The following is a 22,181-nucleotide window of genomic DNA, read 5'->3' on the forward strand; positions in this document are numbered from 1 at the left end:
TGAGCGCGCTTTATGCTGAGACAAGCTCGACCTGAGAGACGGCGATCGGCTAAACGATTTATCCAAAAAACATATGCCCAACGCGACGCGCCGCACCGCATCGGACTCTATCTACGGTTTGATAAGCTTGCTCGTGTGTGTGCGGCTCGACCGTAGAGCAATATGGACGGGCACGAATCTGTGAATCTGGGAACGACACGGACGACGCGCGGCTGACGACCCTAGCCCAGCTCAGCTCAGCTCAGCTCAGCTCAGGTTAGCTCAGTTCAAAAGCGAAACTCAGATCGGACACAGTTCAGTTTTTGCTGCCATTGACGGTTGACTAAAGTGACCTCCGCGCTGGATGCTGCAGCTTCCAAGTGCCATAAGCTCTCGCGCCGCGCAAAATATATCTCGAAGTTCAAACAATCGCACAAATAAACTAGATTGCATTTGTGCCTGTGTGTGCCTGTGCGTGTGTGTGTGTGTGTGTGTGTGTGTGTGTGTGTAACTACTGTGTTTACGTGTGCTCGCCGCGGCGACTAAGCTATTTCCATAAATACATATGGAAGCGCCTAAAGTCGCGTTCGTTCATTCAAACAACCAACTCCTTCGTTAACGGTCAAAGTCTTGCTCGCGATCAAGTCAGGCCCTAGCTTGAACAGGTGTACAGGTGTAGTAACAATCACTTCCGGTGCGCGTCATTTCAAATTGCATCTTCGCGTAAAACATATCGAAAAAACTCTGCCAATTACACGTGCGCTTCAATCAGTGCGTACAATTATAATGTACACATACATGTGTATGTGCACACATAGATGTGCATGTGTTTGTGCCTAAGCTCCTCTCCATTGCGTTCTCTCTCTCTCTCTCTCTCTCTCTCTCTCTCTCTCACACACATATACACACGCTCTCGCTCACGCACCCACAATTGCAGTCGCCGGAGACGCCATCACACAGCAAAACTAATGTTAATTTGAAACGGTAAACAATTGGGAATGCTGTTACTTATTTTTGTTTTTTTTTGGGTTTTTTTTTCATGTACATATTTAAATGATTATGCGTAATTTCTTTGCATACACATATTTGATTGTACGCATTATCTTTATTCCGGATTGTAAATTTATCGTTTGATAACAATTGGCGATTAAAAGTTCGGGCCCGATAAGATAGCGAGCTTTCAAACTCAGCTGATAGTGTCTAGGTATATATATATATATACATATAATGCTTGTCCTGACAGACCGAAAGGAATTTTCCAGTATATGTAGTTAATATTATGTGATGGATTGTGACAAAACAAATATCTCAATTTGCACAAAAAATGGCTTAAAATTTGCATAAGCAAAAATTGGAATTTCATCTAATTAGCCTCGTTTTTTGAGATGGCTTTAGAGCACAAGATCTATCTGTGTGACACCCTTAAAAATTGATTGTCGAATATCCGATTATCATTAGATCAATTTTATCTAAAAGCCTCTACTCAAACAATTGTAGTCTGTTCTAGTCGGAAGTGCCCGACTTGGGAATACCCTGAACCTCTTTATAAAACCCGGTTTCAATTTTGAAACGGGGGAAGAAAAATCAACTTAAAACTACTCGTTTCGTGTTTAGTAAATGTATATTTCTTTCAAATATCAGGTTTAAGTTCAAGAGAGAGAGAGAGAGGGACACGGATATGCGATCTTGAATGTCCCTGGGAAATTTCATTTCAATAAAATAACTACAATATTCGTAGCTATGCCTATTTCGCCCATTCATTCGCGTAGTCGATTCCAGCGTAAAATAAAAATCGATATTTATCGATATTTTCGAAATGAAAGAAAAGCAACTTTTTCTGCGACAAAATTCTCATATTCGAGTATTTAGTTTTTGTCGTTTCCCATGAAAATTGCAAGGTGTTTGGCACGTCGTGCCAATCCCTTGTGCGCAAACTTAATGAGTATATAACTTTGTCAAGGGAATTAGCACCGCACAAAAGAAGAATATCTACGATCCAAGAGAAGTACATATATTTATATTCTAGATAAGAAGCAACGACCGAGTTGCCTCTTTTTTAGTTAACTAGCTGCTCAGATAAGTCGAAACACGCCTCGGATCAGACAACTATATCGTATAGCTGCCCTAGCAACGATCGGACAAAAATTAGGCGCTTGGCTGGAAAACAATTTTGCTTATCGAAATACTCTATTTTGCTTTTCATATATATGCAAAGTCTTATCAATATCGGATCATATATAGATGACATATATTCTGTACTTAAAGTTTGTGCAAGGGTATTAAATAATCGGCTATCCTAAGATAAGCATGCTTTCGCGCTTTTATTTATTATTTACAGAACTTAAGAAAAGTATAAAAGCATTCGCATTCGTGTGTTTGATCAAGATTCTCGCAAACAAACTATAAAATCTAGCTCTATAGCACAGTAAACAAAGGTAAACATTCGATTAGAGACCTTTGCAAGCAAATATAATTTGCTTAAAGCTAGGCAGAGATGGTGTGTGCGGGAGGGGAGGGGGGGGGGTGTTGGTCTGATCTGATAAGCACAGCATCACGGCAATTCCAATTGGAATTCCGAATGTCGCCAGTTTCTTGTCAATTAGCTGAGGTAATTGAAGCACAATGTAGCACTTGGCGACTTGGCATTTGCAAAACTTATTTGGTCTACATTTAAGTCATCTTCTGTCCCCGGTTTTGTGTAAATGCTCTAAATTATCAACGGCTGACCCCTAATATGACGAGGAACGAGGAAGTCCTGCTGCGCTGTGGCCACTTTAATGAGCTGCACCGCGGGACTTCCATTTAGTTGGCAATTCCAGCACGATGATTTATTTAAATGCGAATGCGCTTGACCCAATCTCTACAGCATTGTTGTTGTTGTTGTTTGTATTCTCTTTTTTTTTTTTTTTTGTTGCTGTCTGCATTAGCGTTTGTTAGACAGACCTTCAGAAGCAGAATGTCATGTTTAATTATTGCGCATACGCCACGTTGTCGCAGCCGCAATCACAAACATCCTGCGCTGCTCAAATCAGTCTAATTCCGTCATATACTATGCGCTTGTCTAATTAGCTTTGTTTAATTTGGATTTACACAATATACACAAAAATTAGACGAAGAGGCCAAATTTCTGAGCTACAAATTGCCGCAGCCCCAAACATAAAAATTCGTTTTTATTTTTTATTGAAAGCGAGTTATTAAATTTTGCCACCTTCAGCAGCAAACCGTCTCTCAGTCTCAGTGCCAATTCAGAGTTGAGCTGTGAATATATTTTCACTTTTTTTTATTTATTTTTTCTATTCATGCTGCTCGACGTCTTAAATTGGATATATTAAGTGCTTGAGTGAAGCGCTATGCTATGACAACAGAATGTCTATATATATTGATTAGAGCCAAACGGAAGCATATGTCACAGTCGTGTCGTGTGATAAACAAGCTTATTAAATATCATAAATGGGAACAATTGAAGGGCTCACAAAAGATAGCATATAGGTGAAACGGCCCTTTAGCAGTAGCTCACATATGAGTCTACCGAAAAGATCTGGATTGGGCTTAGCTTAGCTAAGAATTAGGTTAGACTCAACATTTGATGTGGCGTTCCTTGCATTTGCAGGCCCAAGTGCAGGCAGAACATAAAGCGAGACCCAGACCGGGTGACCCGCTGGCGTATGCTGGTGGATGTGGCTGTGTGGATTATACAATCCAGATTGACAACTGGAGGCAGACAAACACGTAGTCTGTTATTTAACTGCTATAACAATTATCAGTGCTGGATTATTATCAGTGCAACGAAAGCGAGTAGAGAAGCGGAGAAGAAGGAAGCGCTGCATCTCTCTCGCTCTCTCTCTCTCTCTCTCTCTCTCTCTCTCTTTCAACCGTAGCGGAGCTAACAATCAGCACAATGTCAGCATTTGCGATTCGCCAAACCCGAGACCACAGCAAAAACAGTATTAGAACGCAGATGCACAGATGAGCAGATGAGCAGATGAGCAGATGAAAGCAGCAGCACAGGGCGACGTCTGGACCAAACAGCAAACAATCCGAACGAACGCAAGAAACTTTTGGCTTTATTCCGGCAGTAGAAGCACTGAGCAGGCGCACACAATATGCTGACCATGGACAAGTGCACAGCGGCGAATCCGGCGCCAATTATCATCGGCGGCAACACAAAGCCGCCCGCGTTGCTGCCGGCGTCGGCGTCGGCTTCGGCGTCGGCGTCAGCGTCGGAGCAGCATACACACCTGCCGCAGCTGCATACGCATCAACAAGCGCATTCCCTGCCCCATTTAACTATGCAACATACCTGCACACACGCGCCGCCGCACAGCCAGAAATATGCACCTGATGCGCCCCGCCGGAATCTACACGAGCTGCTCCTGGAGCTGTTGGACGTGCTGCTCTCCTGCCTGGTGGTGGCGCCTTGCGTGATCGCCTATTGGCGCGGCACCTGGGAGCTGATGGGTGTGCTGCTCTTTCCCAATAGCCAGCCCTTTTCCGCACTGGCCTCCTTTGTGATCGGCGGCCTGGGTCACTTTATATTTACCATCACGCAGAACTTCTTCAAGGATCACATACATCCCGACAAGCGACGACTCACCTACTATGCCATCTCCAGGCTGTATACCGCCGTCTTTGGCATCGTCTGCGTCAACATGTGGCGCGGTGCCTGGATGATATGCGACTGGCTGACCAGCATCGACTCCCTGGCCATCATATCGGTGGTGACACTGATAGCATTGCTCTTCTTGGTCGGAACCCGCACTCTGCGCAATCTGGGCGCAGCTCCCTACACGGTGACCATGGATCACAAGAGCGACTACTTTGAGGTGGACACCATGTTTAAAATACCGGTAAATAGATATTCTGCACAAGATTTTATATAGAAACATGCAAAGCAAAGACAGCTTCAGCAAAGATCTCGAAAACATTGTCAAACTGGACATGGACAAAAGCATATACATATATATATCAGATTCGAGTTCTCTTTCTCTTAGCAAATTCGAAAGATTCTCAAAAACAACAAATTCAAATCGTTCTCTTCGAAAACATTTCGAATTCGAGTTCTCTTTCTTTTCGAATATTCGAAACATACTCAAAAGCAAGAATTATAGATCGTTCGAAAACATTTCGAATTCGAGTTGTTGAATTATTGACCGATCTCTTTGAAAAGATTTCGAATTCGAATTGTCTTCCTCTTCGAATATTCGAAACATACTCAAAAGCAAGAATTATTGACCGATCTCTTCGAAAACATTTCGAATTCGAATTCTCTTTCTCCTACCAAATTCGAATGATACTCAAAGCCCAGAATTATAGATCGAACTCTTTGAAAACATTTCGAATTCGGTTGGTTACTTTCATACAGTCAGAAGGGCCCCCCGCCTATATACTTTATACAGATTTTTGTACTGCCTTTTGTCTGCGACAAAAATTTGCACAATTCCAATACAGAGAAGAGAATCGAAATCCATTCGATCTTTCATAAGGTCCTTGATCATTTACTTAATATAAAATCGCGAGCTTAAGGTCAAGCAGGGTAAGAGAAAAAATGTCTTGAAATTTCGACACTTCAGATATTTCTCTCTTCAAATTATTTCTAGCTTTCTTCTAACTGCCTACACCATGATAGAAATATTGAGCTCTCATAAAATTGGATTTGCACTTAAAGAGTTCTTAAAATCGATTTTAGAAAATATTTTGAAAATATGAGAACTAATTATATAAGATTTTTTTTTTTGGTATTTCGTAGTTTCCGAGTTTTCAGCTTTTGTAGTTTTGAGATCGGCTTAGGGTATTGAACCACATTGAACTGAGCTCTAATAAATATTTGTACAAATTTTGGGCTTTGTATACGATATCATATCATGCAGGGTTTCAATCAGCCCGGCCTGTACGTGCTGGACACATTGTTTTCCGTTTTTGTCATTGGCAGCCTGGTCGTGATTGCCTGGCGTGGTGTCTGGGGCATCTTTGACTTGACCCTGTATCCGCGTGACAAGGCAAAGTCCGCATGGGGCTCACTGGTAAGCATGAGCTGCCAATTCGTATTGTACTAAACCAGCAGCACAGTAAGATTATGCTCCATCCGCACAGCTAATTGGTTACCTGACGGTATTCGTGACCTTTGTCATACAGCCCCTGATGCGTTACGTTTGCCGGCGCATCAGCGGAATCCTCAAGCTGATCATATGCGATATTTACTATCTGATGACATTTTTTGGAGCCGTAAATGCCTGGCGCGGCATCTGGAATCTGCTTGATGTTTATGTGTTTCCCGGTAAATAAATAACAGATATTGCCCCAATAGAACCGACAATAAACGAATTGTTTCAGACGATCGGCTGATGAGCTTCTGGATAACCCACATCATTCCGTTCCTGGTGCTGGCCGCCCTCAAGTGTTCCAACTCAATTTTGGTGCGCGGCGTCTTCATCGATGCCGAGGGCTCCGGTGCCGAGTGTGTGCATCTGCCCATCAACTATGTTCGTTTGCATTTTTTGCGCGAACGCCGCAAGAAATTGGCCACCGAACAGTATCTGCATTTGGAGTCGCCGTTCTACTATTCGAAGGCGGATCACCAGGCGCTGGGTAGGCACTTGGAGAAGGACAAGGAGGCACAGAACAGCCTAATTGAGAAGCCGCGTGCCAAAGCACAGATCATCTGAATCTGAACAATCAGTTCGCGTGTCTAGATTTCATATGCCATATGCACGCATTGTGGTATTTAACTAATTTTAAATCAATTAACTTAAGTTTAGCATACTTAACAGCAGCCCGGCCTGTTGGGCTCGTCAGTTATTTCCATATCGAATTGTACAAAATTCAATCGATTATGCCTATACATATATACATATATATATATATATATATGTGTGTGTGTGGTATACTTACATCAAATCGTTGGTACAAATTCACAGCTTTTCCTCTCCTTTTGTACATTATGCATTGCAATTTAGCTTTCGCTTTCTATAAACATTCATTTCAAATAAAATCTTCTTATCTATCATGCATATTTCTTTGACTACAGACCTAGTCTTAGAGCCACAATCTATTGTATGTGTTGTTTTTCTTTTCTTCTTTTTTTTTCTATTAGCAGCTGCAGCATTGCATTTACTCACATGCATATATATATATATAAATATATATTTAAATAGTCACCTTTTGTTTATCGAAATTGCAAAAGAAAATTCTCTATATGTACATATACTTTAGCCCTACAGCGATTCATGCACCTGATAGGAATATGTCATGGTAAATTTTAATGTAATTTGGCAATAAAGTTTCATGAAATTTAGAAGAAAAAAAAAAACAATAATAATGCCACAATTTAAAGGCATCAACTGCATTGCTCACTTCGTTTTTTCCTGGTCTCCATAAGAGTATGGAATCAATATATATATATATATATATATATATATACTATGTATATATATGTCAATCGAAGTAAAAACCACATTGAGAACATTCACAAAAATAATCAAAATTATCATTAATAATAAAATTAATGATAATAATGACAATAATAATAATAATGATAATGATAATAATAATGATAATGATAGAAATAATGAAAATAATAATGATAATGGTAATAATGGTAATGATAATGATAATGATAATAATAATAATTATTTTAATTTTAATTATAAATGATAATAATAATAATGATAATAATAATAATTATTTTAATTTTAATTATAAATGATAATAATAATAATGATGATACTAATAATTATTATTTTAATTTTAATTATAAATGTATTAATAATTATGATATTAATTAAAAATTCTTGTCATTAATTATTGCTTGATGTTAATTGTTTAAAATCGGACTTAATAAGCCCTACACATATGTAAATGCCGCTTGCAACGCATTGTCACTAAATAGAAATGTTGAATATGTTTAGAAATGTTGAATATGTATTAAATTTAGTCGACGAGTAGGGTGCTTGGCGTTGGGTACACATTTATCAGGCCAATTTCGCTGAAAATAAAAAAGTAAAAGGAAACGAGGGGGGGAAACTGCGCAGCTAAAATAAATACGCAAATGTAAATCGAAAGCGCAAAATAGAAAGCAATTGATATTGAAGCAAGGCGTGAAATGCAAAAACTTGGCATTTCAGTTGAAAATTGTCGACGGTTTGCTGAAAATCAAACTCGCAACAGCTAAATCAATTGCAATCGATCATTTGATTTGCATTTTAACAAAACATTTTCCACACATTAAACACAAGTTATCCGACTTTAGAATGTATTGAAGCCAACCAAGTTAATAAACGTGTACACATATGTGTCAAGGCGTCTGTGCATACCTCTCGGAAAGTCCATAACCTTACATAATCGCGAAAGGGCGACTCAAAGCGACAGGAAGTGGAAGCGATCGCCATGGGCATACCTGACATACGTCAGCTGGTCACACTGGAATTTGAGGTTTTCGGACATGTGCAAGGTTAAGAGTTAATTTTTATTTAGTTAAACCCCATGCCCGTCGCCCGTCGCCCGTCACCCGCCGCCTGTCGCATTTGCTATCACCACGGGCTAAAAATAAATCTTGCACAGTAGCTCGGCATTTTATGTCCTTGGCTTTGTTTCGTATATGCAGTAAGCGAAATGCAAAGTAATTATAGCAGAGAATGTTTGTGTAATCGGCAGGCTTAAATCTCACGAAAGACACGCGTGACCGTTGCACCAAAGCAGGAATCACAGGTTGGGTCAAGAACAGCAAGCGCGGCACCATTGTCGGCAAAATGCAGGGCCCCAAAACGGAGGTAGACAAAATGTATGTTACATGCTAATTGCTTATGCTGCTACTTAACTAATGCTTAATATTAATTATAAATTATAGGATAACCTGGCTGTCCAGCGAGGGCTCACCAGGCTGTCAGATCGAGCGATGCGAGCTGCGAAATCAAAGCAATTTAAATCGACTGGATTACAAAGACTTTGCAATTCGATTTTAAATGTTGTTGTCCCATGTCTATAGTCTTTTTTTCTTTTGTGTTTGTTTTGTGCACTATTTCGATAAGTTACTAGAAACCATTTAATAAATGATTTTTATCCCGACATGGCAGCCAGCTTGAATTGGGGCTCAAAAGAAAGCACAGCGCAATTCACATACGAATTGAAGTATATTTGGTTATCGGTTTCTCAATACAGCAGAGCTACACACTTTATAGCACAAACATTTGCATGTCTTATACTATTCCGGCCAGACCTAGAGCTTCTTGCTCAGCACGACTGGAAACGGCCGGCGGCCTTCATACGCTCAAAAGATTTGTTGGCGTCATATTTCCTGTAAATAAAATGCGTGTTAGTCAAGGCGAAACCATGTTATTGATTTTGAATACACACTGGTAGAACTCAGCGTAGGCAGCTTTCTTTGGATCATTGACCAAAACCTTAAAGGCAACTGTCACAATTGCAGTTAGTCCAAGAGCCACAGCCAGATTGCGCTTTATGGTCGCATTGTGCAGGCCGCGCAGCACGGGGCCGGCGCTGCTGGAGGTTGCTGGAGTGTTGGCCATATTATTGTTGGACTGTAAATCAAATTTTCACTGGTCAGTTGTTATGTAACTTAATTGTACAGCAAATGCTATTGCGAAAAATTCAATAAGCAAACACTCAATTCGGTTACTAAATTTGAAATGAATTATTTACGCTATACTTCGTACTGTTGCAAGATATTAATACTGTAAAGATATTACTGAACTTTTTATTTTACTCACATTTGCAGATTATTCACTATTAATGCTGCCACTCTAATCAAATATTCTGTAAGGTTGCCACATTACACAAATTGTTTTTTTTGGGGTGGCCACACTATGATAATGTTGCGATTCGATTGTCGTAGGTACCTGCTACTTAGTGTGCGTTATATATTTATTCAAATATCGCATACCGATATTTCCCTTTTCGCTTTGAAATTAGAACAGTGCCAATTTTAGTTTATTTTTTCGACACAAATATTCGGAATCGAAATTTTAAAAAATACTAAATTCTCGACAGATACCCATTTTGTAATTTTAAAATATTCTATTCCTGGTATAAACTCATTTATAGACTGAGATAATTTTAGAGATTTTTTTTTAAAATAATTTTCCATAAATAATTTGAATTCTAGAGTTTTTAATAGTAATTTTACAGAATATAGAGTCAAGACGATAAATTGTATGAGAAACATTATTAGACAATATTTTTTTAAGTTGGAAACACTGAGTGCTATGTGCTGGCATTTTTAGTATGTCTTGTTGACAAATATTAGGTAAACACTGACTGGAAAATAAAAATGGCTACCACTAAGGCGAATGCAAATGGCGGTTGTTATTGTTCGTGGAATTTCAATAATTACGAAGATTTTTTTACAAAATAAACAACAAAAACACTACGCTAAAGAAATACCAATAAGCTTAAAATCAATTAATAATATTCTGTTGACTGCTTGTATAACTATAAACATTGTATCCGTTCGTAGGTTGTCTTAATCAACACCACAAACTTTGTTCAATCGAAAATTGTGACAAGAAAAATAATCGGAGTGAAAAGCAATATTATTATTTTAAATGCATAGAAAAAAACAACTGTGACACCAAAATATTTCACTACAAGCTGTGAAAAGTGCATTACTTATTTTTTCAAAAACGAATGCTTGCAATTTCATGCAGTTAGCTGCTTTTCAAAAGATTGGAAAAATCAAATCAAAAGCAAATCAGCCAGTGCCAGCAGAGGAGCGCCCAATTACTGGACGCCTTCACCCACACTCCACGTTGTCTTAAATCGGGGAAAAATGCGTCGGAAACAGAAGATGTGCATGTGTTAACTTAAATTAAGTTAAATAACAGGCTAACGCAGAGCTCCTGAGGGGAAAAAAAAACACATATGCATGGGTGGATGCAAACAAGCAGCAAAAGTGCAGATAAAGACCAAAATAAAAACCAAACAGCAATTTAGTTGGTGCATACCGTGGAGCAAAAACAATTTTAAGTGCGTGCGAGCGGGGCAATAATGTTAGGACGTGTGTTTTTGTGTCATATTCTGTGAAATTAACAAGCTTACAATAGTAGAAAATGCGTGCAGTGCAAACATGCAATTGTTTAAATGCAAAGAACGAAACAATGCGCGTCTTATAGTTTGGAAAACAAAAACGAATTTATTAATTGGCCACGATGATGGTATCGATACACATTCGTGATTATAGTAATAGAAACAGCAAGAATTGTGTGCGCTTGTACTAAATGCTAAATTTGTACAACACTTTGCCAATTAAATCTACGACGGGTTCGATTGCCGTGTGATGATATGCCACTTAAACAGGTGAGTACATTATGTGCATTATGCGTTAATGCAATTGTGTGTCCCTTGTCACTTTCTTCTATCGTTTTTGATGGTTTTCATGATTTTGGTTTCCGTTTGCCGCATTCAGCTTTGCGCAAACAGCTGATTCGCGACTTCTGCATTTTCATTCAAGAATTTAGAGGTGGAGGGGTCGTGTTTGCTTATTAAAAACTTGCGTCACCCACGCTGTTTTCATTTACATCAGAAAACCGTTTTCGAACGTGTCATCCGTTAAATGCACCTGTGTGCGTATGGCACTATATTTTTTGTGGGATTTTAATAAATGGAAATAAGGAACGAAGGTGACCACAGCAGTGTTTTGGTTACCAATTCCTTCCCCTCTGGCACCAACCCTTTCCAGAGCCTTAAGAAAAATGGCGACGAGATATCGATAACGTACGTATGTCGAAAATGAGAACGTGAGCAACCTCTCACCAGGGGGCTTTTGCATATTGCTTTATTTGTGCATTTGACGTATCGTAGGTATGACACAATGTAGTACACTGTTTTATTTTATAATACAACATAGGTGGCCAGATATGAATTAATATCCATATATTTCTGTTGTAATAAATTGTTGTTGGAATTTCCAACAGGCCTATATAACCATCTCGCTCGCACGCTACACGAAGTACGAGCACAAAACAGAAACGTCAAAATGTTTAATTGTTTTTTTTTTTTTTTTTTTGTTGGTAGTTTTTCTGTCCATGTCTGGCTCAATAATTACCATGAACAGAATTGTTCTATTATTTAAGAGTGAATTAAAATTAGAATCCGTTTTATAACAATTTGATTGCCTACTGGGTACATACACACAACATATATTTTGTGGCTATTACGGCAGGGCTGCATGTGCAAGCTCAGTTTTCGATAGACGATAAATGTTGGCATATCGTTCTGTTGTACATCACTAGGAATATCATTGCCTCCTGCTTCCTTAAATGTATAGAATTTGCAATGCATTTATTAACTGAACTCTCTCACTTGCAGCAGCTTGAACCGTCTGTGCGGATATCGGTGTCTCTCCCCTGGGATGCAGCACAACGACTGCGTCAACTGGCCGTCGAGGGCAATCCCACCCTGCGTGCGCTCGGGATTCTTTCCGTGCAGCCTGAAGGCGATTCTGTGATAGCTTTAAATGTTGGAGGACAAGATATTAAAATAACAAAAGGTAGGTATTATCCAATAACGTTTAGATATAAAAGCTCCTTTCTTTTTAATACGTTTGTTGAACTTTAATTTGTAGATACTTTAAAAGATGTCGCAATCGGTGCAATTGAGGCGGCTGGCACGTCTTCCAACAAAGCCGCCCTCAATGTTGGCGTTGGCGTTGGCAATTCGGCGGCGACGCCTCTGGCGGCGCCCACCTTCGATGGTCCCAGTACAAGCAAAGCAGCATATACACAACATCAGCGAATCACGCAACTGACGCAAAACGATGCAATCTCTAGCCAGCAGCAATTACATCAGCATCGGCGAAATGTGCTAACGCAGCAGAAACTAATTCAACAGTCATTGCCGCCGCAGACACCATCCTCGCCGTACAGTAATGCAAATACGACGCCGCCTGTTTTCAAGTCCCCCAACACAGTGTGTCCCATGGAAGGCAAAGTGCCGTTGCTGCCCTCACCTGCAGGCACGCTTAATGTGCCAAGAGATTTCCCGTTCGAAAGTATGCGGCAGGCACGTGTCCTGCAGGGCAGGGATACAGCAACCACAGCTAGCATAAATGCGCTGGGCCCACCGCCGCCACCCCCCATTGCGACTCTCAATCTGTTAAATAATCAAACAACGCAGAACGGCGAGGTTATTGCAACAACAATTCTTGCGGGAACCTCCAATAAATCTCAGTTCGTAAATCCGCCTCCACCATATCCCGGTCTAGGTCCAAGTTCGAGTTTGACTACACCTAACAATAGCAATTCGGCAGTTGTTGCACCAAGCGCGAAGCCAGCACAGACTTATATGACGACATCTTCATCTGCAGCACCAGCGCCTACAACTACGTTGTCGGGCAGCAATAACATAGCAATATCATCCCCACTGTTGGTCAACCTGCTGCAAAACGACGGCAATGCAATTTCAAGTCAAATGAAGTCGCCCCAGTTGGCGGCGCCAACAACTCCGCAGTCACCAATAGTTAGCATGAGTCCAAGCACACAAATGATGAACTCCAGCTCGCCAATGCGGTGCTCCCCAGCCACTCCTAGCGATTTTGTTATGGGAACAACAGGTGCACCTCTCGACATTGGAAACGTGCCTAGTCCGGTGGTGCCCTCCTCTCCAACCGGTGTCGGGCCCGTATTAATGCGCAACCTGCCAAACCAACACCAACAACAACAGCAACAACAACAGCAGCAGCAGCAGCAGCAGCTGCTCCTCAGTCCTAGTGGTAATGCGAATCTGTATAATCAGGGGCCCCCACCACATCGATTTCAGCATGCGGTTGCATTGCGTCACCAGCAGCAACAGGTACATCAACAGCGCCATCATCAGATGCAGGGTATACATCCACGATTTATGCCACCCCAGCAGCAACAGCAGCAGCAGTTTATTGGGCAGCAACAGACTGGTAAGCAAGTGGACAGAAGTGGAATCAATCAGTTTATAAAACTTATACTTTTACTCACACAGATTGCTTCAATAATCAAGGCCTGCAACAATCGCAGCAGCAGCAGCAGTTGAGGCAACAGCAAATACGATCCGGTCTACCGCCGCCGCCCCCACAGCAACATCAGCGACTTATGAGCATGCCGTTGTCCTCGCCTCAGACGCAGCAGTTTATGTCTCATGGCGGCGCATCGCCCATTGCCCATTCACCTGCATCCAGCCATCACTCAATGCACAGTCCGCTGATGGCTAACCATCAGCCTCCTTCGTCAATGCTTTCGCCTTCGACGACGCCGAAAAGTCCACATTCACATCAGCTGACGCAGCTTCAACAAAAGCAAAAGGAGATGCAGCCCATTTCTAATATGCAACATGCTCACCTAGTACCTGTAGCGGGCGCGGGCAATGCGCAGCTGCCACCGCCTCCCGACTACAATCAGGCGGCGGCGAATTCGCGCTGGCCCGCGCTTAATAAGCCGATGGATTCGGTTACTAAAATTAGTTTTCAGGAGTTCACGCGCTACCAGATGCAATACAATCTACAGCAACAACAAATCAACAACGGTCCAGCGCAGACTGCAACGGCATCTAATACGGCAGAAATGGTGCCACCTGGAACGATAGCACTGACAGCGACCGGACAACGGCAGCATCAACAGCTACCAATACCAATCCAGCAATTAGGTGTACAGGAAGCGCAGAATGTTACGAACATTACAGCCGTTGGTCATGGCCTAAATGATCCATTGATTTCGTTGTCCGACCTCGACGCCTTAACGACCAACGACTTGGACGCTTTATTGCCAACTTTAAACTGTGATCTAGACTCAACGCTGAGCCTTGAGGATAAGAACGAGCTCGAATCATTGCTTCAGGATGCTAAGGATCTAGACTTGGACTTGATCGAGGATAATTTGACGGCGGTCGGCATGGATGTAGGCGATGCCCTGAGCACGCTTCAGGATACGGCCGGATGCATAGAACAACCCCAGCAACAGCAGCAACAACAGCAACAACAGCAGCAGCAGCAACAACAAACTCAAATGTTAGACATGCAGCCCTTCAACCAACAGCAGTTATTGCAGCAGCAGCAGCAGAGACAGCAACAATTAACTCAATTGCAACAACTGCAACAGCAACAACAACGTCAACAGTTGCAGCGCCAGATTCACCTGCCCCAGCAGCAAGTGACGCATCGAACGCATCAACAACAACAACTACTTTACATGCAGCAGCAACAGGTTGATAGTCCAAATGCACAAGTTATTGCGCAAAAGAAACTGGCACAGCAGCAGCAGCAGCAGCAACAACAACAACAACAAGCTCCAGGAAATGTCCAGCAAAAGCAGTTCATCATCAATCCGCATACTGGCGATATGGAGCCGATGGCTAGTGATGATAGTGACACGGAGGCGGAGCAAGAAACAACGCAACTTCAATTTCGCAGCATGTCGAATAGTCTGAGCGGTTACACGAGCTTTAATCCTGCCAACGACATGTTGCTGCCGAATAATATCTTCTCCGAGGAGGACTCCAATTCGGCTATTTCTGGCTCGCAGCTGCCAATAGCTGGTAGCAGTGATCAGGAGCGCTCTCGCGATTCCCTTGCTTCCAACAAATCTGCATCGAATCGTTCGAGAAAAATGACGCAGCACAAAACGAACCAATGCCAGCCCACGCAAACCCAACAGATGCAAATGCAATCCTCCGCTTCCGGCGACTCCTCTCAATCAGGCAACAGTTCTGGCCTGATTGACAGTGCAGGAAATAGCACTCTTGTCACCGCTGGCAATAGTAAGAAAACAAAACCAAATCTTCTGCGCGAAAAGTTGCAACAGGGTGTGAAGGAACGCAAAGCTAAGGACACAACAACAACGGCTACCCCAAAGCCAAAAAGGGAACGTGCCAAGGGAAATGCTAGGGCTAAAACAACAGCAGTGACGGTGTCTGCAGCAGCTATTGCAGAGGAGAAAATCAAGCTGCGACTTAAATTGGAGAAAGTGGATATAGCTGCAGCGTCTTATGAGCATCAGCATGTCCAAGTCAATGCCATAATGGACAGCAATAATCATTTACAGCAGCACCAGCTACCAATGCAGGCCAAATTGCTGACACTACCTGCATCGCAGCTCCAGCAACAGCAACAACAACAGCAGCAACAACAGCAACAACAACAGCAGCAACAACAGCAGCAACAACAACAGCAGCATCAACAGCAGCAACAACAACAGCAAAACCATTCAGTTTATAGCAGTTTCCAACATCAGCAACAAACTGATCCACAGCAAAGTGTTGCCGTTGGACTAAGTGAGCCACGTGTTCCGCCGCTTCAGATTCGGCTTCGCGGCAAAAACTCAGTGGTTGTGAAGAATACGCGCAAGGAGCGGAAAAAGCCATTGGCCACTGACGAAGAGCAAAGGGTTCGCCAAATAAAGAGAACACTTAGCGATCATGAGGCACAGCAACAGCAGGCATTAGTAATGGACGGCGGGACGGAGAGCAAACAGTCAAAGCTGATAGCTGCGCCACATGTGAATGGGCTGCCCAGCTCTGGCATGCTGTTACAAAAGACGCCACAACCACCGCCACCATTGCCGCCCCAATCGGTTCACCCTGCGCAACAATTGCCAACAGGTGCTAAGACCACAACAATTGTGGCCGGCAAGAACGGGCTAACGATTAGTGCCATTGTGGAGGCACATAAATCACAAACGCAAGCCAGCGATGGGCATCTAGCGACTGTGGGATCAACTAACACTGGCACCACCACGACCATCCAGCAGCAGCAGCAGCAATTGAGCAAGATAGCCACCTCGTTGCCCAGTAGCATTACTCTTAGTGCTATCACAAGCACCGCCACCACAAACAACAACAACAATAACAATAACAATAATAATAGTAACAATAATAACAATAATAATAATAGCAATAGTAATATCAATAGCAGTAGCAACAGTCGCGTGCTGAGCAATATTACCTTAAAGAATCCCATTAAGACTGCAGCCACCATTACACCCATTGTGGGTGGTAAGCCGATGACAAAAAACCATAAGCCGCCGCCATACATCACCGCTGTGCAACAGCTGCAGTTACAGAAGCAGCAACAGCAGCAGCAGCAACAACAACTGGCGGCGGCCGTTACCATGCTGCCAAGTGCGACGACGCTGAAGCGTGTCGAGATCACCAAACGGGCGCCGAGCAACACAACAGATACAGCCACAATAAAGGTCGTCACGACGGCCACGCCCACGCCCACAACACCGACTGCGACTGCAACGGCAACATTGTCAATGATTGGGGAGAGAAAGCTGCCAGTGGCCATCTCGATGAACTCTACGATTATTAACAATAATGTCAATGAAAATCCAATTGGAAGTACAAATGCACATACAATAACAACGTCAGGGCATCCCAAACTAAACCACGTGAGTCTACAAACCGTAGCGAGTACAACAACAAGCGTTACATCGTCACCAACGCCGGCGTCTGTGCTGGCTAGCACATTGCGCAATTCGCCCGCCAGCAACGGAAGCGGTACGCCCGGTCACGGCAACAATGGCGGCGGCGAAGACAGTGGTATAGAGTCGATGGATGCGCTCTCTGAAAAAAGTCCGCACCAACAATCCTCCAGCAGTCCCATACAGATGCAACAACAATTGGTTACCAAGCAAGCGACAGTATCAGCAAGTACATCAACTACAATAACACAATCTGCAGCAGTTGCTTCAGCAGTTTCAACAACAAGCAACAATAGTAAACTTCAACAGCTGCAGAATGCCGACGATGAGATTGAAAAGGCACTTGCCAAGATGGAGGGAGACATTCCGGATGACTCGGAGAACATTGTAGCCAGTGCCTCAAAGGAGACGGTAGCTGCAACAATGGGTGGTGGCTTCCATTTGACTACTACAATAGCGCCAAGCACCCCGAAACTGAATGGGGAGCATGTTATACTTGAACACGACGATCTCATTAAAAAGTTAACGGACAACATCGAAACGGAGGATAAAAATAAACCGCTACCAGCACCTGTGCTATTATCAACTGTAAGGGATCCAAATACCGAATCGAAGATGAAAGTGGAAAAGGATATGTTGGAGGATCAGCCGACGCTTTTGAACTGTAAAACGGAGGAAGCTGAATTGCAGGACAACCGACAAGCAGCTATGACGGCCAGTAAACAGGAACCAAAGCCTGGAATACATCGCGATGAAGACAGCCCAGATAAAAAAGAAAACGTGTTGGACGAGAAAAAAGAAAAGCTAACGGACGCACTTCAACCCATATCGATTGAAATACCCCCGCAATCGGATGCGGAAACACCGCGCATCCGAACACGCGCTACTAGTCGACTAGAGAGTCCGATGGACGCTCCAAAGACCAGCCCAGAAGCACAACAACAGTCAGCAGTAGTCATAACAACAGCTTCTGCGACAGCAGCAACACCAACATTGCCGATTAAAAGCGTAGCCCGTGTTACGCCAGTCCCGAGTCCGCGTCTGAGCACGACAACACCAGTTCACAATAATAATAACAGCTGTATTAAACGCCGTCGCCAGGAGTCTGAGTGCGGCAGCAGCAATGATGGAACAATCGACGCCAGTCTTGTCGGCGAGACGAGCAGCAGCACCAGCAGCAACAGCGCCAAGCGTGCACGTGTCAGCAGTGGCAGCAGCAGTGGCAACAACAACAGCAACAACAACAGCAACAACAACAACAATAATCCGGATATAACAGACCAAACAGGGCTCAATTATGTGCTATCGAAGAAGATCGAAATAGAGTCTTCCGACTCGGACGAGCCACTAATCGAGGTGGCAGGCAAGGTGCGCAATTCAAAGGCACAGTTTGAGGAAAGACACGTGACTAGACGCAATGCCCAGCAACAGCAGCAGCAACAGCAACAGCAGCAACAAAGTGAGTAAACGAAAATACAATTTAATGTTGATTCTTTGTTCAGTCAGTCCCGAGTACTTTACAGAAGCTCCCAGTTTGAATGCTACTACATCCGCACAGACACCGAAGACAGCCAAAACGCAGCCCATTGCCACAAACAACAACAATAACAGTGCGACGTTGCTGACTGTCAGCAACGCGGCAACAGCCGGAACATCAAACAACAACAATAATAACACAAATGTGGTGCATGCAACACGTGGCGCAACAGCAGCCGCTGCTACCAGTGGCAATACCAGCAACATTACCAATAACAATAATGTGGTCAATGCCAATTCGCCAACAGACGAGAAAGTTGGCACCAGGAGGAGCGTAAGGGCGAGCGCTGCAGCTAACAAGATAATATACAGTCGCAGCAATGCAGCCGCTGCTGCTGCGGCCGCAGCCGCCGAGCACAAGGGGACGACGGGTAAAAATGCAGCTGGGGGTACCGGAGTAGTCAGTGGTGCGGCGGCCAATCCCAATACGAATGCGAGTGTAGAGAGTGTGGCAGAAGCGCGCCGCAAAACGCGCAGTGCAGGTAAATTGTCGCGTACGCAACTAAAATGTTATAATAGATTCTATACAAATTCTTATAACTTACAGTAATTAGCGAGTCTATGCTGACCGAGGGACGACGAAGAAGGACTTCGCGTGATTACAAGTGACCAGAGTTTTGCGCCTTGGCTAAGGGAATTAATCAGGCAAACGATGCTGACGAGGACGAATTGGTTGAGCTGATCGAACTGGATATTCCGGATAGGTTTGATTTCAGCACTAGTTTCCCTTTGGACCAGGCGCAAAACGTTGAAGGCGACGTCGATGAGAACGGCAGCGTTGAAAACGATATTAAAGATGTCAAAGAGGATCTCGTTAATATCTCTTCAGCGCTGACTGTCGATGCGGTCAGCCTGCTTATGCCAGATTTGAGCAATGCCACAGCTTTAGATTGCGGCAACTTTGTAGACTACGATGAGTTCAACATGTGTTTGAATAATCTACTTAGTGAGAAGGACGATCAAAATCTGGAAATCCACGATGGAAACTCAAATGAACATGTGAATGCTGGCAAACACCAGTACCAGCAGCAGCACCATCTCCAGCAGCAGCAGCAGCAACAGCAGCAGTGGTGTGATGTTAGCGAGGTTCTCAACATGGTGCCGCTTAGCAACAATCTTGGATTAAGTTTTCAGGAATCCGTTCCGGACTTGAGCGTGACGGGCGATGATCGTTCTGTCGGCAGTAGCTCATCGCAAACGGCATAACGGCGTCGTTTTGAATTGTTGAAAGAATTGTTTACCATGCTTCGTTTAACGGCTCTGAGCTCTGTACATAGCTTAAACTCACACAAGCACACAAAAGCCAATTCTTTTGTTTGTAAAAAGTTTTTGTAAAGGTTTTCCTTGAATATTTGTATAGTTAGTTGTAAACACAAGGTTGCAATAATGTTGCATCTCTGACGAGCAGCATCACACACATAAATCCATGTTTCACTTATATTTTTAATTTTGAAACAACCCTTTACTAATTGAGCGCTACTTTTCATCAAATGTCCCATGGTTAATAGATTTGCTAGTCAAGTGAAACAGACAATTTATGTGAAGATCAAAAAATGTATTTTGAACAAATTAGATGAAAATCAAATATGTGCAGAAATGTATAACAAAGTAGTTAACTCAAACAACACCCTAACACGCATGCGTATTTTCATTTTCTCATCTAAGCTCTTGTATATACTTTAGACATTATTCTAATAAATGCAACATAAACTCATTTAAGAATATAAATAATTTACTACGGTTTATCCTAATGATTCAAGCTTAAGATTGCAAAACAAATCAGACCATACTTTTATATTTTTATTTTTATTCTATTTTAAGTATATGCACACGAAATATAGATAATAGTTCTTATAGTTTTTTATGCAAACGTTTGCGTTGTTTCGAAAAAAAAATTTGTTTTTTAGTTTTAAACGCTCATAATATTAACGAAAATTCTCTACCAATATATGCACATAAAAAACCTCTGCAATAAGTTAGTCAAGGCAAATCACGAAGCAAATAGCGTGTAGACCAGAGAGAAATATATAGAAAGTGTTTGTAGTTTTGCAAAGCGAATGAACATATGTCTACACTTATATACAAAAAGAAGCCGTATATAATGTTATATATTTTGCATACACAAAACAAGAAAAGTAAAAGTAAAAAAAAAAAAACAAACAAAAACAAAAACACAAAAACAAAAACGAAAGCAAAAGTTGTATTGTATATAAAGCAGGCTCTATTTTTGCTAAATGTTATTTAAACAATTAGGGGAAAATGAAGATGCATAGCAGAAGCAAAACGCTAAACAAACACATTATATTAATATTTCTTTAAACGCATACATATATATTGTTCAATATTATTATCTTATGTGTATTGTATGATTGCTAATTAAATAAGTCTTTTGATACTTAGTTCATGGTTAATGTAAATGAATGAAGAGAAGAAAAGAAACTTACATAAAACCACGATCCTTTAGAATAACATTCATATATAGTACCGATATATGTACATATTATATCTCTGAATACATATATAAAACGAGTTCGTTATGATACATAAAACCCCATTCAAAACCATGGATGTCAACAATTCTAAGCATTTCACAGTTATCCCCACACAAAATTCACAAACAATAATAAAAAATAAAAATACAAAAAAATACAAAAAATTCACCGCAATTCAAATCTGCAAAATTGTTAATGGCAAATTTGTATAAACAAAATTAGTTCTTATATGCCCCAATGCCATTCAACACAAACTCGTGCAACAAAGACATACACACACACATACACACACACATATACACGGTTAAAATTTAAATATTAAAAAGCAAATGCATGTAACAACACAAGATGAAGAACAACAAAAATAAAACGAAAGTGTCTTAAAACGTAGTATTAGAAATTTATTATAAAGAATTTGTTTGTACTTTAACATTAAAGTAAAAAAATATTTATAGAAAAAAGAAAATACAAAGATTTAATATACACGAAAATTAAAAAAAAAAAAAAACAAAATATTTCCTTCTTATATCGTCAACAAACCATACTTCAAATATTTTCTTCAAAACCCTAGTATTGCCCGGCCTTACCCGTGTCAAGTGCTTTAAATATTATTTATAACTATCAACTCCTGAGGGAAATTAAAAGCTACCCGTAGTATCTTGGCTACCAAGTCTACCATTCGATTGAACCCAAAATTATTTTCAAGTATCTTAGCTCAAAAATATTTCGGGCATTCCGAGCTCAAATTCATATCACAGGATTCACTTGATATGTAGAT

At 41.8% G+C, this 22,181-nt stretch overlaps 4 protein-coding genes across 6 annotated transcripts; 3 read left to right on the plus strand and 1 right to left on the minus strand.

Moving 5' to 3' along the window:
- The first annotated feature begins 245 nt into the window (after positions 1 to 245).
- Positions 246 to 7,023, plus strand: fusl (transmembrane protein fuseless). Of its 3 annotated transcripts, none has more exons than XM_002052390.4 (5): positions 246 to 963; positions 3,590 to 4,826; positions 5,847 to 5,999; positions 6,070 to 6,253; positions 6,310 to 7,023. In XM_002052390.4, exons 2-5 carry the CDS (start codon positions 4,083 to 4,085, stop codon positions 6,639 to 6,641), a joined length of 1,413 nt encoding a protein of 470 aa, XP_002052426.1. In that variant the 5' UTR covers positions 246 to 963; positions 3,590 to 4,082; the 3' UTR covers positions 6,642 to 7,023. The 3 variants fall into 3 exon arrangements, with proteins under 3 accessions (XP_002052426.1, XP_015028678.1, XP_015028677.1); XM_015173192.3 differs by having other exon boundaries at positions 246 to 673; XM_015173191.3 differs by having other exon boundaries at positions 246 to 652.
- Positions 7,024 to 8,105: 1,082 nt separating this feature from the next.
- Positions 8,106 to 9,039, plus strand: LOC6628101 (acylphosphatase-2). Its single transcript, XM_002052389.4, has 3 exons — positions 8,106 to 8,425; positions 8,629 to 8,755; positions 8,822 to 9,039. Exons 1-3 carry the CDS (start codon positions 8,362 to 8,364, stop codon positions 8,934 to 8,936), a joined length of 306 nt encoding a protein of 101 aa, XP_002052425.1. The 5' UTR covers positions 8,106 to 8,361; the 3' UTR covers positions 8,937 to 9,039.
- A 46-nt stretch (positions 9,040 to 9,085) lies between these two features.
- cype (cytochrome c oxidase subunit cyclope) lies at positions 9,086 to 9,841 on the minus strand. Its single transcript, XM_002052388.4, has 3 exons — positions 9,702 to 9,841; positions 9,328 to 9,512; positions 9,086 to 9,268 (listed from the first exon to the last, which is right to left on the minus strand). Exons 2-3 carry the CDS (start codon positions 9,498 to 9,500, stop codon positions 9,205 to 9,207), a joined length of 237 nt encoding a protein of 78 aa, XP_002052424.1. The 5' UTR covers positions 9,501 to 9,512; positions 9,702 to 9,841; the 3' UTR covers positions 9,086 to 9,204.
- A 415-nt stretch (positions 9,842 to 10,256) lies between these two features.
- Positions 10,257 to 21,793, plus strand: Ncoa6 (Nuclear receptor coactivator 6). The gene is made up of 6 exons (XM_032438673.2): positions 10,257 to 11,286; positions 12,298 to 12,478; positions 12,554 to 13,879; positions 13,942 to 18,834; positions 18,878 to 19,393; positions 19,459 to 21,793. The coding sequence occupies exons 1-6, from the start codon at positions 11,272 to 11,274 to the stop codon at positions 19,518 to 19,520; spliced, it is 6,993 nt and encodes a 2,330-aa protein (XP_032294564.1). The 5' UTR covers positions 10,257 to 11,271; the 3' UTR covers positions 19,521 to 21,793.
- Positions 21,794 to 22,181: the final 388 nt, after the last annotated feature.

Source organism: Drosophila virilis, chromosome 4, assembly GCF_030788295.1.
Source record: "Drosophila virilis strain 15010-1051.87 chromosome 4, Dvir_AGI_RSII-ME, whole genome shotgun sequence".
Taxonomy (NCBI): Eukaryota; Metazoa; Arthropoda; class Insecta; order Diptera; family Drosophilidae; genus Drosophila; species Drosophila virilis.

Coding starts and splice junctions, on each gene's coding strand:
- fusl (XM_002052390.4), top strand. CDS start 4,083: ATGCTGACCATGGACAAGTGCACAGCGGCGAATCCGGCGCCAATTATC. Junction 4,827..5,846: donor ACACCATGTTTAAAATACCG/GTAAATAGATAT, acceptor CATATCATGCAG/GGTTTCAATCAGCCCGGCCT. Junction 6,254..6,309: donor TGATGTTTATGTGTTTCCCG/GTAAATAAATAA, acceptor GAATTGTTTCAG/ACGATCGGCTGATGAGCTTC.
- LOC6628101 (XM_002052389.4), top strand. CDS start 8,362: ATGGGCATACCTGACATACGTCAGCTGGTCACACTGGAATTTGAGGTT. Junction 8,426..8,628: donor GGTTTTCGGACATGTGCAAG/GTTAAGAGTTAA, acceptor TGTAATCGGCAG/GCTTAAATCTCACGAAAGAC. Junction 8,756..8,821: donor AAAACGGAGGTAGACAAAAT/GTATGTTACATG, acceptor TATAAATTATAG/GATAACCTGGCTGTCCAGCG.
- cype (XM_002052388.4), bottom strand. CDS start 9,500: ATGGCCAACACTCCAGCAACCTCCAGCAGCGCCGGCCCCGTGCTGCGC. Junction 9,269..9,327: donor GCCTACGCTGAGTTCTACCA/GTGTGTATTCAA, acceptor TTTTATTTACAG/GAAATATGACGCCAACAAAT.
- Ncoa6 (XM_032438673.2), top strand. Junction 12,479..12,553: donor AGATATTAAAATAACAAAAG/GTAGGTATTATC, acceptor TTTAATTTGTAG/ATACTTTAAAAGATGTCGCA. Junction 13,880..13,941: donor TATTGGGCAGCAACAGACTG/GTAAGCAAGTGG, acceptor TTACTCACACAG/ATTGCTTCAATAATCAAGGC.